This window comes from Onychostruthus taczanowskii, unplaced genomic scaffold (assembly GCF_017590055.1).
Source record: "Onychostruthus taczanowskii isolate IOZ18803 unplaced genomic scaffold, ASM1759005v1 scaffold36, whole genome shotgun sequence".
Lineage (NCBI taxonomy): Eukaryota > Metazoa > Chordata > Aves > Passeriformes > Passeridae > Onychostruthus > Onychostruthus taczanowskii.
Window position 1 is genome coordinate 7,660,666 of NW_024501015.1, and position 17,028 is coordinate 7,677,693.

Here is a 17,028-nt window from a genome sequence, read left to right on the forward strand (position 1 = left end):
TCTGAAAAGTCTGTGCTTCACAGCTCTGTTATGCACACAGTAGGTACTAATATTCAGCAATAAAATACCTTTATGTCTCTTTGTGTCAAGTATTTCATTTCTCCATAGCTATTAAAAGCATTTCACAAAAGATAGCTTTTTTCCTTTTTTGTGAGTTGATCCTCACCTGGGTTACAAGTAGAAGAAACATCAGCAGTTATTTATGCAGTGCCATATCTGTGATTTTACTTCAAGGTAGTCTGGAGAAAACTGAAAAAAAAAAACAAAACAAAAAACGCAAATAAGGCTAAAATAGTCTGGAGAAAACTAAAAAAAAAAAAAAAAAGTAATGTCTTTGCTTTGCAAGCTTTGTCAACAATAGATTTTGTTAAAAGACTTGATTTCTGCTGGCTGAAGCCTACAATGCCAACAGGGCTTTATTGAACAGTTAATTCCTTAGTGCAGTGCTGCAGAGATTTGATGGACTGGAATCAGGGCTTCTGCTTATGCCTGTAGAAGACCAAAATGGGAAGTGGTTTTCTAATCCAAGGAAGAGTCTTGGGAACACCACCTGGCACTACATTTCTCTCTTTTTTTCAGAAGTTCCTTTTCCTCATCTTTCTTGCCTCCTTACTCCATAACAAGGGGTTTTGATAATAGAGAACTTTCTCAAACATATCTCTAATTATTACTACCCTTCTCCTACTTCCTCGCTTTCTGAACTTGCACTCTGAATTATCACGTGCAAAACACCTCTATCGCCACCCTGGGAATGTCCTGAGTTCATAGTCTAGGCAAGTTCTTGAAATAAGTATGTTTTTTCTGCTTAAAATGGCCTTCCTGTATGTCAGAACTGTTCAAGAGACAACATTCCCACAGTGCTTCATGAAGTGTGTGTCATAAATCAGTCACTGCATGCATACCTTACCAAGTGCAGACACAGTGCATTAGAAATGCAGATGACCGAGCGTTTGAGAGTTTGACTCTCTCAAAACTGTCCTTCCTCTCTCGTTATCTTTTCAAGAAGTTCATGGTTTCAGGGAGACCAAATCTGACACTGTGAGATTTAGGAATTTTTTTTCACACAGAAAACAAAAAAATTCTGTGGGTCTTGGTGAAATACCCATTCTTCTGTTTACATTGTTTTTTATATCTTTTGAAAGAATAGATGTTTTTTCTGCCAGACTTATGGAATTGGTTATGTTTTCTTGTCAAAGCTGAGATACTCTTCCTTCAAGAGGGTTTCCTTTGAGTAATTGCCTAACTGGTGGCCACTGAGCTGTAATTACTCCAGATGAAACCAATTGTCATCATTCCTTACAGCGCAAACTGCACTCCAAACACTCCAAATAGCATTCCCATTAGTCATATCTCCAGCACAACCTGCACATTTTTCTTGCTGAAAACAGATATCGATTTGACACCGTGCTGAGATGATATGATGTATAACTGATTGTACATTTCTGTATAGTATTAGATTAGACTAATGCACCCAGCTTTTCAATCTAATTACATCTGCTCAGCTGATGGAGAGAGTTGTACCCTGTGCAATTGCCTTGGCAATTACCAATATCACTTTATGATAATCTACTTAGAGTAAAAGAATCGTAGTGAAACAGGAATAGGCTGAGTTTCTCCTAGATCTTTTCTAATGTCACTTGCATTTTCAAGGAACATTAGACTGATCTCAGCTGGTAAATAAACATTTGAATCCTACTCATGAAAAATCACAGAAGAAAGTACTCAACATTTTCATGGTCTTTGAAAGAGTGTATCACTGTTCCATGAATGCACTGGTTTGGTCTTTGCAATGATGATAAATACTTGAATTGTGCAGCTGGCCCTGGATCTGAATTCAAGATTTCCCCTAGTGTAAGATTAGCTAATATATAATTTTTTACTCCCTGAACAACACCTGCTTGATAAGGCATACAGTCACAGACAGTCATCGTAAGTTTAGCAGAAAAATTAGGTGATAAACATTTCATTAATATCTAGCTGGACAGAGAGATGAACAAAACTAAAATGAGCAGAAGACAGAAAGTACAAATGGTCTTTGATCATGAGTAGCTGCATTTTTAAGAAGGAAGGAATTGCCAAAACACCACAGAATATTTTTTATGTTGTTTATTATCCATTACTTCTCATGGAAATTTAAGTCCTATCACTTTGCTCTCCTAGTTTTTGCAAAAGTACAATAGTGTAACCTGAAGCATGTCAGGAAAACAGGCTCACTTGAGAGCCTTTTGGGTCTGTGAATGATCAGGATATGAAAAGAATGCTCAGTCTCTGTGAAGCAATAGCCAAGAAACTAAACAGCACCTTAGTGTCAATACATAAACCAGAAAAAAACCCCAGAATAATTCCCCTGCTTGGACCTTTTTTGTAGGAAACCTCATTACAAAATCTGTGTGATACTGAATTGACTGTAAAATAGACGAGGTTAGTTTTGTCCTTGAGAAAAATGGATAAAAGTAGCAAATTTTTCGGATGAAGATGGGGGTCAGTCAATAACTCTGAAAGAGCTCACCAGCTAAATAGTTTGATTACTGAAAGTGGTGGATAATGCTCTTAAACCTGCCTTACATGCCTGAAGATGTCAAATATGATACTACCTGACCAAAAAACAGCTTCAGGGAGAACCATGGAAGTCCAAATATGGAATCCTGATGCCTCTTCTTGGCTTCAATATCATTCTAATATCACAAAGAACAGACACCTGGATAAGTATGATCAATTAGGGAAGAGTCCATGTGTTTTTCTTTAAGGCTATGCCTTACCTTGCTGGCTTGGTGGAGTTATTTGAAGAAGTCAGGAAGGAGTTGAACAGAGTGAACTGGCTGATGTGGTGGATCTGTCCTTCTAAAGCAACTTCAGTAGATTTCCTCACATTTATTTTCCTGAGCATTTCTAATAAGAATTAAAAAATAAGAGAAGTGGAATGAACAAATGTGATGGTGGGCAGAAACCAGAGGGATGTGTGCAGGAGCCTGTCCTGGTTACAATATTGATAAATGAACTGTCTGTGAAGAAGTGCACAACTTAAAATAATGAGTGCCTGTGTAGATCATAGCAGTTGATAGCTTTCAGTATAGATAAACATAAAGGGATGAGCCCTGGACAAAAGTACTTCTAATGTCACATCTTAAATGATGGGCTCTGAGCCTAGCACTAATATTCAGAAGTGAGATGGTTCCATGAATACATCAGTGTATCAGTCAGTAGCAGTCAGGGATAAATAGAAGTTAAAATTGCAGACATTAGCAAGAAAAATAGAGAGTGCAATAGGCAGTGTTACTGTAACACTGTATGGATGCATGGCTTGACTACAATTTGAAAAATATGCATTTTACATCTGCCTGTGCCAGAAAATTTATATTAGAATTAGAAAAGGTGCCAAGAAAAGCTTGAAAGATAATCTGAAATGGAAAACACCTTCTATAAAAGAAGCAATTGAGCAGGCTATGACTTCTGAGTTGGGGGAAATTATCCAGAAAAATTATGATTGGTATGACGATGGTAATTAGAAAGCAACTGTGAGCAGTGTTGCCAACCACAAGAACTGCAGATCTCCAAATGGAGCTGGTGGGAGCCAGATTCAGAGCAAACAACAAAGGAAATGGTTCATTGTGCATCATGTACCTGACAAGTTGAAATATTTGCCAAAGGATGCCATAGAATTATGGAGCATTTATGTGATCTCCTTTTGTTCAGCAAGAGCTTGGTAATGAGAACGTGATCTTGAGTTAGGACAATCATACGAATCCAAGTGACCAGACCTGCTTTTTGGTGATTACAGATTTGGTGCATTGATTAGGACCTGGAAAAAGGAAACACAAAACTGTAGCAAAATGACTACTGAGGGGGAAATAATGCTGTGGATAAATAATATATAGCACATTAATTTTCTTTTTCTTTAACGCCATGAGTGTTTTATGAAGAGGTGGGAGTCCTGTTGTCACACCTGTAATTAAGACCATCAGCAACAGAGGGTTGTGTATCAGGGCAGGAACTCGCAGGCTGGAAGCCTGTGAATCACTGATGTTGTGTTCCAGGTGGTTTTACGTGCTAGAATAGGAAGTTCAGAGCCCTGGAGAGTTGGTACAACCAATTGCCTGCTGTGCACTGTAAATCAGGGAAAGCAGATTGCAATTAACAAGGAGTGTTGCAGGTCTAGTCAATATACTCGGTTTTACTGATTATCAGAAAGGTCCAAAACCTCTGGGTCAATTGTTAGTGAATGTAAATCTTAGTCAATTAAAATTAGAGTTTTAAAATTTCAGAATTCAATTAAAAAATGAATCCTATGAAAAGGGGGAAAGCAATCATAAGACCTGGTCAAGAGGAACAATTCCCCTTCTACCTCTCCTGACTACCATAAATAATGGCTCCAGCTTCACAGAAAGAAAATCTTCGGCCAGTGAAAGAGTCTTGGCTATATAGTAATCTGCTCTACTGTCTTGCACCCATCATTTTTGCCAAAAAAAGGTAAAGCATTCGTATTTTGCCTTTATGTCATCACATCCAAGAAGTGGAGCCTCATCTAAACCCCCTTGAAGTCAGGGAAGGCTGTCATTGACTTCAGCTGGCATTGGAACACACTCTGAGAATGTAAAACACCTGCTAGCAAGCTAAATAAAGATGTGGGTTCAATTCAAGTTGAACATAGATAAATTTAATAGTAGATAGATAATTTAATAGTACTGAAGTTATACAGGTCTGCGAGCACACCGGCCTTCATTCTGTTTGTTGCTGTTCAGTTGACTTCAGTAACTCATTCCATGAGGTAACACATCAAAATGGCATTTGATAATGATTTTCACTATCAGTGAAGGCATGAAGCAGAAGATTAAGTAGAAATCAAAGGTTCCAAGGGTTAATAATAATATCTCACAAATGGGAAAGGATACTTTGCCATGCATAGCATTTCACAAAATCGAAGCCAACACGTTTTCAAGACAGCATGAAGTCAAGCCCTATCTAAAAAATGGTACATTTATTAGGATTTCAAGAAAAAGTGTTCTTGCTATTATCTCTGGGATGAGATAGACTCTGCAGGGATGACATAAATATTCTTACCTCCAGTGTCTGATTGGCATAATCTGTCTGCAACACCTACAGAATATAATACTGTATTGCAGGAATGTGGCATCAGTCTTTTTTAGGAGCAAATATTTAGAACACCTTGAAATATTTCATTGTCATACATGTGTCTGTGTGTATGATAGAAAATAAATTCTGCTGCTGGTCTCTTGGGATGTAGCTTCTTGCACACAGAAATACTAATTGCAGTCTTCATCATAGCACAGAGACATACCTTATCCGGGCTGGTAGCTGGGTAGTATCTGGGCTGGACAAGACAAAAAGAAATAAAACAGAAAGGGAAAAAAATTCTTGTAAGTATTTTTGTCATCTGAACAACTGCTTTGAAGAGAAGAAAACAGGACCTGCGTAACAAGTTTCTATTCTATTTTTTTCTATTGCTACACAACAAGTGTCACAAATTCACACAGCTTACCACTGAGTTTTGGTTGGGGTTTTTGTTGTGGTTTTTTGTCTGACAACATTTTTTCCCCAGTATCTCAAAGAAAATCCACCAGTGTTGTTCATTGCAAAGATTACATTAAACATGCCATATTGGTGGGAAAGAAGATAACCCTCAAGAAAACCACTTGGAACTGACCAGTTCTTGCCTAACTCTTTCATTCATAATCACACAATGAGAACCTTCAGTGGGTTCTGAGAAGAACTCAGAACCCACAACATCCCATCTACTCACTGAGATATTTTGCATAAACATTTTTGGTCATATGGGCAATCAAATCTTTTAAACAGGATGGTCAGTTACTGTTTGGATGGGAGTCTCCATTACAAGCATTCTTGCAAGAGCAGCTTCCACAGGATCAAGATGGGATACCAGTATTTGTTCTGATTATTTCTTAGAGTCCAGCAGGTCTGTGGTCCTACATGACGACTACAGTACATCAATGACCCATTTCTATTTATTATATTAAAACTACTCACAGAACTTCTTCTAGCTTTCCTGCTAGGTGCAGTGTCCTACCTATAACCACAGAACTAGAGAATTATTTATGTTGGAAGGGGCCTATGAAAGTCATGTAATTCAACCTCCTGCTGACCCTGATCTTGCCCTTAATTAGTTCAGGCTGTTTAGGTAGTTAAATCAGGCTAGTTATGTCTAGAACATTTTCAAAGCTATTTCTGCACCTGCATTTTGCAGACTATTTAAATTTATCCATGTGGCATTTGGCCAGTTGCCTCACCTATCTCTGGAGCTAACAGTATCTTTGGGACTGCCCAGGATTCCTCCACCCAAGAGCGACTTCACCAACACATTGAAGCACACAAATAGTGCCTAACTCATGTAGGCACAGCAGGCAATTGTCTGAAATTTCCACCTTGGCAGTAGCTAGCCCATTGCTGCGCCATGAAACAGCACAGAGATCAATCTACTGCCCATTTGTCTCAAGCCAGTCTGTTGTCACATCTACTCAGAGATCACCAGGAGACTTCATGGATCAGCCACGGAGCTGAAGACAAAATGCATTGGCTATGTGCACAGACAGAGAGCTGGTACCCATCTACATCAAACCTGAATTTAATCCTTTTATCACAGCTATGGTTTAAACCCAAGCTTGTCAAAAATGCTTCATTCTTGGGTCTAACCAGGCCTACCACTTCACTAAACGTAATACTAACACACACATAATTACGGGGTAAGAGAAATTTTTCCCACTTCAGCACTTCCATGCATTCAGCCATGTGATACTGTCACATCTGTGAAGCATGTTTCTATTTATATGTTCAAGTAGCTGTCATAGCAGCCTCAGCATCAAATAGCTGCTCTGCAGGAGTGAGCAGACAGTTGCTAATGGGAAATTTTACAGAACTCCTGTGGACAAACCTCATGCTAAGCAGTACTGCTGCTTACTGTAGGAGTAAAATTAGAACAATTTTGCATCTCTAAAAAAATTTGCTGCTACCTAAATGGGTGCTTTAAGCCGAGGGTGGTGCCACCAGGGAATTATCTAGATACATGTATTTCAGCAATTAATTTTAGAGAAATAATTAGGAATGGATATCCATCTCAGACATACAGCTACCTCACAGTTTTCATCCTGGGTTAAACTAACTAACTTACAAAAAAACCCAATCAGGACAGAGCACCAGCATCATCTTTTGATTTTTCCCTGAGACATACTGTTGATTACTTCATCAACAAAGGAAATTGAATGTGAGACTGAAATGGGAAACAAAACCACACAAACTAATCTAGAATGGATGTGTGTCTCATATTTCCATTTGCATATAATTCTAATATACTAACACAGTACTTGCTGGTACTCCAAAAACCCCATAATACTCCAAAACCCACCAGTTTTCTGAGCAGAATACAGGGATATGTACTGTGCTTAGGCATTCCTCTAACAGTCTTCAGAGAACAGGCCATTTTTTTCAATTTAATGGGGTTTTTTTCTTTTTTGCTTTCTGTAAATTGAAGACTTTAAAAAAAATATATAGCTTCATTCTAGCCATGGATATTTTACTAAAAAATACTGCCTTCTGTAATCTTATAATTGACCATGATTTGGAACAGAACAGTGTTTACAGTGCTTATAATTTTGAATGGGAAAAGTTTACCATCTTAGGGCAAGAGATGTAATCAGGCATGGCTTTGGCTTATAGGGCCACATCTCCAGTATCTCATGTATAATCCAGAATGAAACTAGCTAAAAAACTAATTGCATTTTATTCTATTTTTTTTTTCATCTGAAGATATAAAATATGTTTTATATTTAGACATATATTACATGTAAAAACATACATCATTAATTATTAATTATATTAATTTATCTAAAATTAATTTGAACTAAAAATCCATAATTTTATTATTATGGAATTATGACCTTACAGCTAAAATCTTTTAGGCCAAATCTGTGAAGTCACAGGCTCATTCGCAATAGAATGTCCATACTTCCCTTGACACTTCCCTTGAGGAAAGAGCTTCTGCAGCTGCCCAGGTAGGATGGTTCAGTGAGATGAGGGCTGAGCATGGCAGCAATTCCAGTGGAAAAGCACCACTGATATCTTAGTTCCATATGTAATTTTTTAGGGTATTGGGGTACACAGGCATGTTCTGTACACACATACCTGTCTCAGAGCTGCTCTCTCCTCCTTACAGATCTTGTCATCCTTCTCTGTGAACACAGACTCTCCAACAGAAACTGTATTATTTGTAGCACTGCCAAGTTCAATCCACTGCAGAGGCACCTGGAAAAACACACAAAAGTACCTGTGGAGTTTGAACACACTACATGTCTTAGCACTTCTACTTCAGCTGAGAGAAGCAACATCAGCAAATATAGGGCAAGAAGAGGAAATGTATTCAGGTAGTCAAAGTTATCAGAAGAGCCCAGTCAAGAAGATTTGAGCCTTCAGGTAGCCATGAACTCATGTCCTGACTTTATCTAGAGTTCCTTGCTGAGAGTGAAGCACTAGCTGGATATGCCATTGGAGCCTTGGCACTGAGGATGTGCCAATCAGTCATCCACACTACTAGGATTTACTTACCAAAGGGTAAGTGCTCCAGGATGTCAAATTGCTATTTGAGAAGTGATAAACTACAGATAGATCACTGTTCACCAAGAAGGATTGGAGACTTTGGGCCAAATTGAGATGTTATAAAACATTGTTCATTAATTAGTCTACCTCCAATGAGGGACTGCCATGCTGGCCAGCTTAGTACGGATATTATCAGATTTCCCCTATCTATTTCAGGATCCTTTTGCCTCCTTGGTCTTTCTTCACAGATTAACTTTTTGCAAGCCTTGGAACAACATCATGGTCCCTGCATATTAGACCTGGCTCATGGTCTGTACTGGCTCACCAATTCAAAGTGGGGCCCATTGCTACCTTTCAAGGAAAAGTAAGAAATGGTTCTAAAAGAAGTCTAAGGATGGAGGGGTAATTTCCTGTTGCAAGTCACTGGGCAGCTCCCACCCATAACAAGCTGTCATTACAAGAGCATACTTTAGCACCCCTGAGTGAGAGAGCAGCATCTCACAGTGACACAGATAAGATATCAACAGGGGATCTAAGAAAATAAATCACTCTGTACCCATTAATGCTGGGAGATCATCTACTCATGTTGCAACTGTTATAAATGAGAAGCTTGACTAGGCCAATATTCAAGCAGCAATCAATTTATTAATTAATATGGTAAAATATGAGCAACACAGTGCTGGGTACAGTGGGGGAAATTTCCCTCCAAGTGCACACCGATAGTTGAGGTTTACAGATATTTATAGTGGTACTCATAAGCAGTTTATATTCCCAATTTTTATGGCACAATTCTATACACTATTGTGATTTAGTTTTTCTCAGGATGTATCCCAGAAAGGAGTATCCCCAGATAGTGAGGGTCTGGCTTTTGTAAGAAGAAAGAAATCTCTCAGCTGGTGAAGTCGAGATTCCAGATGTGGGTCCATCTTTTAATTGCAAGGACTATAAATCTCATAACAGTGATGTCCAGCTTCCCTTGGTCGAAACTATCAATCCTTGAGTTGATGTTCATCTTCCTTTCTCAAGCTGCTTTTCACTGTTTTGTTAAGGCGTCGAGATAAGCATGTTTCCTTTTTATATATTCTAAAGCTATAGTTTCAAAGATCCTTACTACAAGCAATATTCTAAAATTATACTTCAAATTGTTATTATTGCAAAACTCTTTAAGGCTTAGCTACAAGCAGAAAGTTCCTGTCAAACAGCAACATCTTTAAAGCTTTAATTCAAATGCTCCTAAATCAACTTAAGACTTATAAAGTTTAATTGCGAACAAAGGATAGGTTCAAATGCCTTCTTTCATGCTTTACTTCCTCAGTTATTTATTAGAATTCATCTTTATAACTGCCCCAAGGCCAGTTTCCACACATATCACAATCACAAATACACACGTTACCTGTATGTACCTGACATGAAACACAGCTTTGTATTTCACAAACATGACTTTATATCCTGGCTGGAGTCCAGGCTTTGTTACAATTAGCATATTAGCTTAAATTAGGTGAGCCAGCAACTAGCTTATAGCTAATATCTGTAATTTTCCTTGGGAGAAGTTTGATTTTGTCTGTCTTTTTCCTGATACAGCTCAACTGAGAGTGAATTTTATGCAGAATATTTTTCCTCTGGCTAAAATGCTGTCTATTTCCAGAAGACCTGGGGTCAAGGTCCTATTTCACATCTTGGGAAATCTGAATGGGTTTCCCTGTGTGCCCAGCTTGGGTGCTGGTTATTCAAAGATGCCCAAAACATCCAGAAATAGCCTTAAGCTTATATCTCACTCCAAGATAAGTTTCATAAGGAACTCAGCATAGAAGGGTGATGCCAAACCTTTCAGTGTGCTTACTCTGTTTGGGAAAAAAGCAGAGTCCCACCTGACAAACCACTGGGAGAACTGGGAGAAAGGTGTCACATTAAAGTATTGGCTGGTGACTCAGACTTGAGACAACTTCTCTATTTGATTGTAAACTTAAGGGACATGATCTGGGAAAATTTAATATTTTTGCTTGTTTTTATGGGGCAGGGGGGCAGAGTTTAGCAACAATGATTTATGCTGCTGACTGCAGCACAGAAAGAATAAGTTGTGAGGCATTTAAATGCTAAGTGGAAAAAGGCCATGGATGTGCCTGGCCAAAACTGTCAGGCCTTTGCCTTATGTTAATACATTAACCTTCCCTCAGTAGAATAGAGGCCTAAAGATAAATTCATTGTCTCTCCTTAAAATAGCCTAGACATAGCTAAAACGACTGAGGAACAAAGGACTAAAAAACTGTTGGAAAGCTGAGAGGTGTTTAAGCTAAAAAGGAAATGGTTATGAAGGATTAGAAGGAGATGTAGTAGCTCCCCTGGGTCTTCAGCTTAGCAGAGCATAACCATGACCAGCTCTTGTGATGACCCTGAGAGATTAGGAGATGAGCAGCAGGTCTAGGATTTGTGTTCTTACATCAAGTAAGACAAAGAACATTCCATTAACTCATGGCAATGTGGGAAAAGGGAAGAGCAAACGTTGATTGACTGCTTTTTTAAAGTGAGATATGAAATGAACCACTTATCACCAGAACAACCTCTGATAGATGAGATCAGAGAAGAGAAGAGGTGCCCCAGCTAAACAGTATTCCTAGGAGTTTATCTGTGGATAATCCACATTACTCTTTTCACAGAGCTATGATCTGATATTTAATTTTTCCACCACATTGTGTTTTTGGCAGGATGTTTTTACTATCTCACATAAGAACCAAATTGTTTTGCAGCTTTAGGATGACAAACTCAAACTCTTCTTCAGGGTAACACTAAAAAATGAAGAGATAGAAAAAGACTTCAGTGATGCACAGCCCTTATGTGTTGTTTTGTTACAAGACATGTATCATCAACTTCCCACACATTTTTGATGCAGGAGATCTATGGGATGCTCAGCTTAGTGCTCCACAGATGCCACCACCATCAAACAAATGACAGGAAATTGGCAGGATGCTGTGGATTTACTTTCTTCAGCTGAATGGAAAACACTGTTCAGTATGGATCTAATACCTTTCCCTCTTCACCCACTCCTGCCATGCCTCCATGCCTTCAGGTTTCCAAAGCAGGTCTCAAGTTGAAGAAAAACTCAGCCCTTCATAGGGTGAATATAAGGTTTTGCCAATGTACAGCAAAAACCTAGCCACTCCTCAGGTGCCACTTGGAAGACATCCAGCCCCTCCCTGCCTCCCTCCCCTCCCCAACAACACTCCAGAGAACAATTTTTTGTTCATAAAGGGGAAAGCTGGAAGAGAAAACACTTAATTAGGAATCTCAAGAAGAATTAGAGTGGGTGGGACATTATCATTCCATCTGTGTTTGTGTTACAATTTCATCTGGAAACTAAGCAGTCCATTGCACATGCCGCTATAAATGACAGCCTGTGCCCCAGGCTGTTCACCCCACAATTATAGCAGTGCTCTCAAGTGGCCAGCTCTGAGTCACACCAAGTACTTTTGGTTTATGCATACACCTTAAACATTCCACAAGCTGCTAACGAGGCGTTTGCCAAAGTAGCTCTGAAAGGCTTTGAATTTTATATCTTTCCTGCTTTAGATGGAGGTTAATACAAGTTGAGAAGTGTGTTGCCTGTGCTGTATTCTCCTACTCTTAATCTCCAGGGTTAGCCCTCCCTGCACACAAACTGAGGGCATCTGGCTGACAAACTGGCCCAGCAGTCTCCTGCACCCCCTTCAAGTCAAAGGCATTGGCACAAAATCTCAGTGTATCTAAGGAGCTGGGAGGAGCTCCAAAGACAAAAGTCTGTCATACTGCTCCTAACAGCCCTACACTGAACTGATTTCCTTGCAGATCAACCTTACAAATACTCAGCATGACTAGAGATGACAGCAAAGGTACAGAACCAGTGCTTACTTGTATTATTTGCTGGTTTATACCTATACAGCCACAGAGAATGGCCCTTGGTACACTGCAAGCTAAATAAGCATCATCTAAACCATAGGATTTACCTGGTGAAGCAATCCATCCTCAAGGGAGGCACTAATATTTCTTCCAGGCCTTTCAAGATATTTCTGCCTGCTCTTGAGCTGGGCCTGGCACTGCGCTCTGGGATAGTGTGGATGCCCATCTCCATGTCTGTGGTTTCAATGCAGAATGGATAAGGCAATTTCCTTCCCCACAGAACCTTTTTCTCCTCCAAAGCCAGGTGTGATTATTGGGTTACCAACCAGGGCGAATTTCAGCTGCCTAAAAGAAATCACAGAATAGTTAGGGCTATTTAACCTGGGGAAAAGAAGGCTCAAGAGAGGATCAAAGAGTATCTCATTAATGTGTACAAATACCTGAAGGGAGAGTGAAAAAAAAGAGGGAGACACGTTTTTTCAGTGGTGCCCAGTGACAGGACAAGAGGTAACAGGCACAGACAAAAGCACAGGAGGTTTTATCAAAACATAAGGAATCACTCTTTTCTGTTTTTACATCACTGAGAGTGATGAAGCACTGCAGCATCTTGTCCTGGGAGGTAATGAATTCTCCATCCTTGGAACTCCTCGGTAGTTGACATGGTCCTGGTCAACCAGCTACAGATAGCTCTGCCTGAGGTCCCTGGATAAAACTTGTATATACATTGCTTTCCCTCACAACAGATTATTGGCAGAAAGACATGTAATTTCCATCAGAACTAACTGGAAAAGGAAGCACAATTAAGACTGCAAATTCAGGCATAATCTAACCCTTGTACCAAAGAGCTGCTCAAAACAATCCTGGTTGTTATAGTGGATAAAACACATGAAAGGAGAAGCTTGAGGAAGGACAGATGTGACGCCTGAATCTTAAGGCGAATGCAGGGTGGCAAATCTTATCCCTGCCAGATGGCCCTATGATTACACAACCTTTCAGCACACTGATGGAGTTTGAGATTTTCTGTCTTGCAAGAAGCAGCTTCAGATGAGTTTCAGCAGAGTAAATATGCACCATTGACTTTTATTTAGTTTTAATAGACTCTTGCAATTCACTTTTTAAAACATACTTCTGCTTTATGACTGCTACTTTCTCATACTCTCCTCCTTAATCTCTTTTCTCATAGATGTCTAATTGTGTAGAAGAATCACTGTGATGTATTTAGCTTTCATATGATTTCCCTGTTTGGTAATAATACCGCCAATTAACTACTGTTCTCATTAACCAATTTACTCATTTATAATCAAGGGCAATGGCTTTAACAGTTCTAATAATATGCCTTGTTAATAATGTCTTAATGAGGATTACCCTTATACTGCTCTCCGAAGGTTCCCTTTCTCCCTAAAATGAGAAAAGGCATATTAATGAAAAATAACCTTCTATCTCCTGGCTATGTGTTTTGTTGGAATAAAAAGAAAATATGGAAAAGTACTGTAGATTTTTTACCTCCATATTCTGCCATTTAGAAAACCAGTGAATTAGAGTAGGTGTAGTACATGATGCACTAACCCATAAATCAGTTCTGCCTCTTTCTTACTTGCTATAATTAGACACCAAAAGGCTCCTTTTATATCCTCAGCTGAATCAGGATGCAGGCATTCTTATCAGCTTCACTGGACATAGCAAAGAGAATACTGTTAATTAACTGATGGAAAGAAGAGAAATCAAAAAGAAATATTGAGTCAAGGTTTTATCAAATTAAACTAAAAGATCAAATCTAAGAGAATCTTCTCCCATGGAACTAAGGAAACACAATAAAACTGCAATTACTGAATATATGTTCTGCTAGCAGTAGCATGAAAAATTTAGTGTTTGGAATTGACAAATAAGGAGACAGGTTTACCAATGATTAGCAAAAAGAATCTGGAATGACCATGTTAAAAATAGCAGCTCACATATTTACAGGTAGAATAGAGAAGCTGCATAAGAAAACTTGCATTTAAAATAAAGGGGAACAGAAGCATAAGTCATGATCAGGCAACCCTGAAAGTTTAAGTGTTGGAGGAAGAAAGGAACAGAAGCATAAGTCAATGCATGATCAGGCAACCCTGAAAGTTTAAGTTTAAGTGTTGGAGGAAGAAAAAATTGGTGAAAGGCAGCTCTCTTATGCATCCAAACTGATGGAGAACTGAATGCATATTTCCATTCACAGTTTTGCCAAAACAGAGCACCCACAGGCTGGTTTAAAATTTTCTGAGGAGCAGAAACCTGTTGACAATCACCTGTCCAATGCACTTTTGCTATGCTGCATTCTATGCACATAAAGGCCCACTGACCTCAGATGATCATGATATTTTAAGACAAAATTACAAACTCCTTTAGCCCTCCATCTTCCAGCATGTTACTCAGATGTCTCTGTATTCCCCATTCCAGCACTGTTAGGATTTGAATCTTGCCTCCAGTGATCTATTAGGATTTTAAGGCATACTTATATGAGCAACATAATTTAATCTCATTAGCTCTAAGTATTGAAGACATGGAAATTGATATGATAAACACCTATGCTGTAATGGGGAGAAATTGATCTTCAGAAGTCAATATTTGCCAGCAACTGGAAATGTTAGTTTGCCATAATCAGTTCTTTTCTTGCCTATATTTTGGTTCTAATGAGTGGAAATTAGAAAGATAAAAAGAGCAATGTCCAAGCAATATTTCTGTTCCAGAAAAGCCATTGCAGCTAGAGCTATAAAGTGTCCAAATACATTAATTCAGTTTGGGATTTAGAACACAGTAAAAATGTAAATGTCACACTGTTTTTCAACCTTTTGCAGAGACGTCAGATCAAGGCTTATTCGCCCTACATACTTGACTATACCTTTAATTTATATTTTTGATCAAGCACAAAAGTTGGAAGTAGCCTCAGTACTAATTTTTAAGAAGAAAATTTTTAAGAAGAGAATACTCTCACTCCAAACTTTCATTAGTTTCCATTATTTCTTGGAAGGTTCCCACGATAACAAGAAATACACATGGATGAAATCTTGTTTGCACTAAACTCATCAGGCATTTTCCTACAGAATTTATTGGAGGCAATATTTTACCTAGTATCTTAGGAGGACTAGATTTTACTTTCCCTTGAAGAGTCACAGTTTTTACAGTTTTTTACTAGTAAGCAGGCAGTATGCTTTATACAGCAATTCTGAGGCAGCTCATGCAAGGGATAAGAACTCACTGAACAAATTTTGATGTATTCTAAGACCATATGAGAAGGTAATTAGATGCATTCATAGAATAGAGTTTTCAGAAAAACAGGGATGATTTTGTTCTTTTCCTTGGGCTTCAAAACAATGTAAGCCCTCTGATTTGGTACTGAATTAAACAATGAGCTCCTTGCCCTTGACTGTGTACAAGCTACTTTTAAATCGCTGGCATGCCGGTTCAATTCCATCACTTATTTATTTTTTTAGGCTGGAATAATTTAAAGCCAAACTTAATTAAGCTTCTGACATTGTGAGATGGCATCTAGAAAACTGTTTAAAATATGAGTCTTGTGTGACTTGGTTCTTGATATCAATCCCATTTTGATTTCCTACATTATCACTGTTTAAAAACATGTTTTAAAGCTGTAGGTTTTTTTCCATGGATGCTGTTTGTCATCTTTTGCACAGATCTAGGCCTTCCTTTGCACATAAAGACATGCATCTTCCTATGGAATATTTTATATCACTTGGCTGGTTCTTGATTACATCTTTTTTTCTCCCCAGATGAAAATACCTGGGGTGCAAAGACAAACAGCTTCACTTTTCTGTTTATTGTGAAAATCAGTCTGAAGCTAGAGGGGAAGAACTGGGGATGGAGCCAATCAGCACCTGGTCTGACATGTTTTAGGGCTCACATGACTTTAAATGAACAATGATATTTTCCTTCCTATATTTGCTGGACTAGCTTGACTATGACACAAATAGAGATGAGAGGGGCCACAGAAAAAGACAGAAAAAAAACATGGCTGAAGGAAGGGAATAGAAAAATACACACAAAACATGACAGAGTCATAAACCAGGACCCTGGACAAGTAGTAACCAGGACCTCCTTGGTCCAAATTCTTCTTGTAAACTATTACAGAGCTTTAAGTCACCAGCAGATACAGCTAGCTCTGGAAAACGGAACATTTTTTCATATCTTCTAGCTAAAATCTTTGTCCTATTAGGCTTCAGCATTTTATGAGTCACTAGGATTTCAGTGCTAATGAACTGCACTCCACTTCTTTGAAAGCCTATGGTTCAGACAAAATTACTCATTGATATATAGTGGTAGCTGTTCACTCAGAGAGTGAGAAAAGGCATATGAATGCAAAATAACCTTCCACTTCTACCTCCTGTCTAAGTGTTTTGTTGGAATGAAAAAAAATATACTTAGGTTTGCCATTTGATTATGGCCTGGATTTTAAATCACATGGAAGTTATGTGGTAGACTGAACTTTGTTTACATTAACTGGTTGAGCCTCATGATAAATTTCTCCCTGATAACCAAGGACTGATGCCTTAAAGTGCCATCAGTTTTCCTGCCAGAGAAAGGAAAAGGCAGGTAAGCAGCAGATCC

The 17,028-nt window shown here is 38.6% G+C and overlaps 1 protein-coding gene across 1 annotated transcript in view; it reads right to left on the minus strand.

Moving 5' to 3' along the window:
- Positions 1-3,772: 3,772 nt before the first annotated feature.
- The window catches only part of NEK10 (NIMA related kinase 10), a 159,552-nt gene continuing 146,296 nt past the window's right edge, over positions 3,773-17,028 (minus strand). Inside the window, 3 exon segments of the mRNA XM_041411449.1 lie at positions 3,773-3,799; positions 5,297-5,329; positions 8,152-8,271. Coding sequence (XP_041267383.1) covers positions 3,773-3,799; positions 5,297-5,329; positions 8,152-8,271 — 180 coding nt within the window.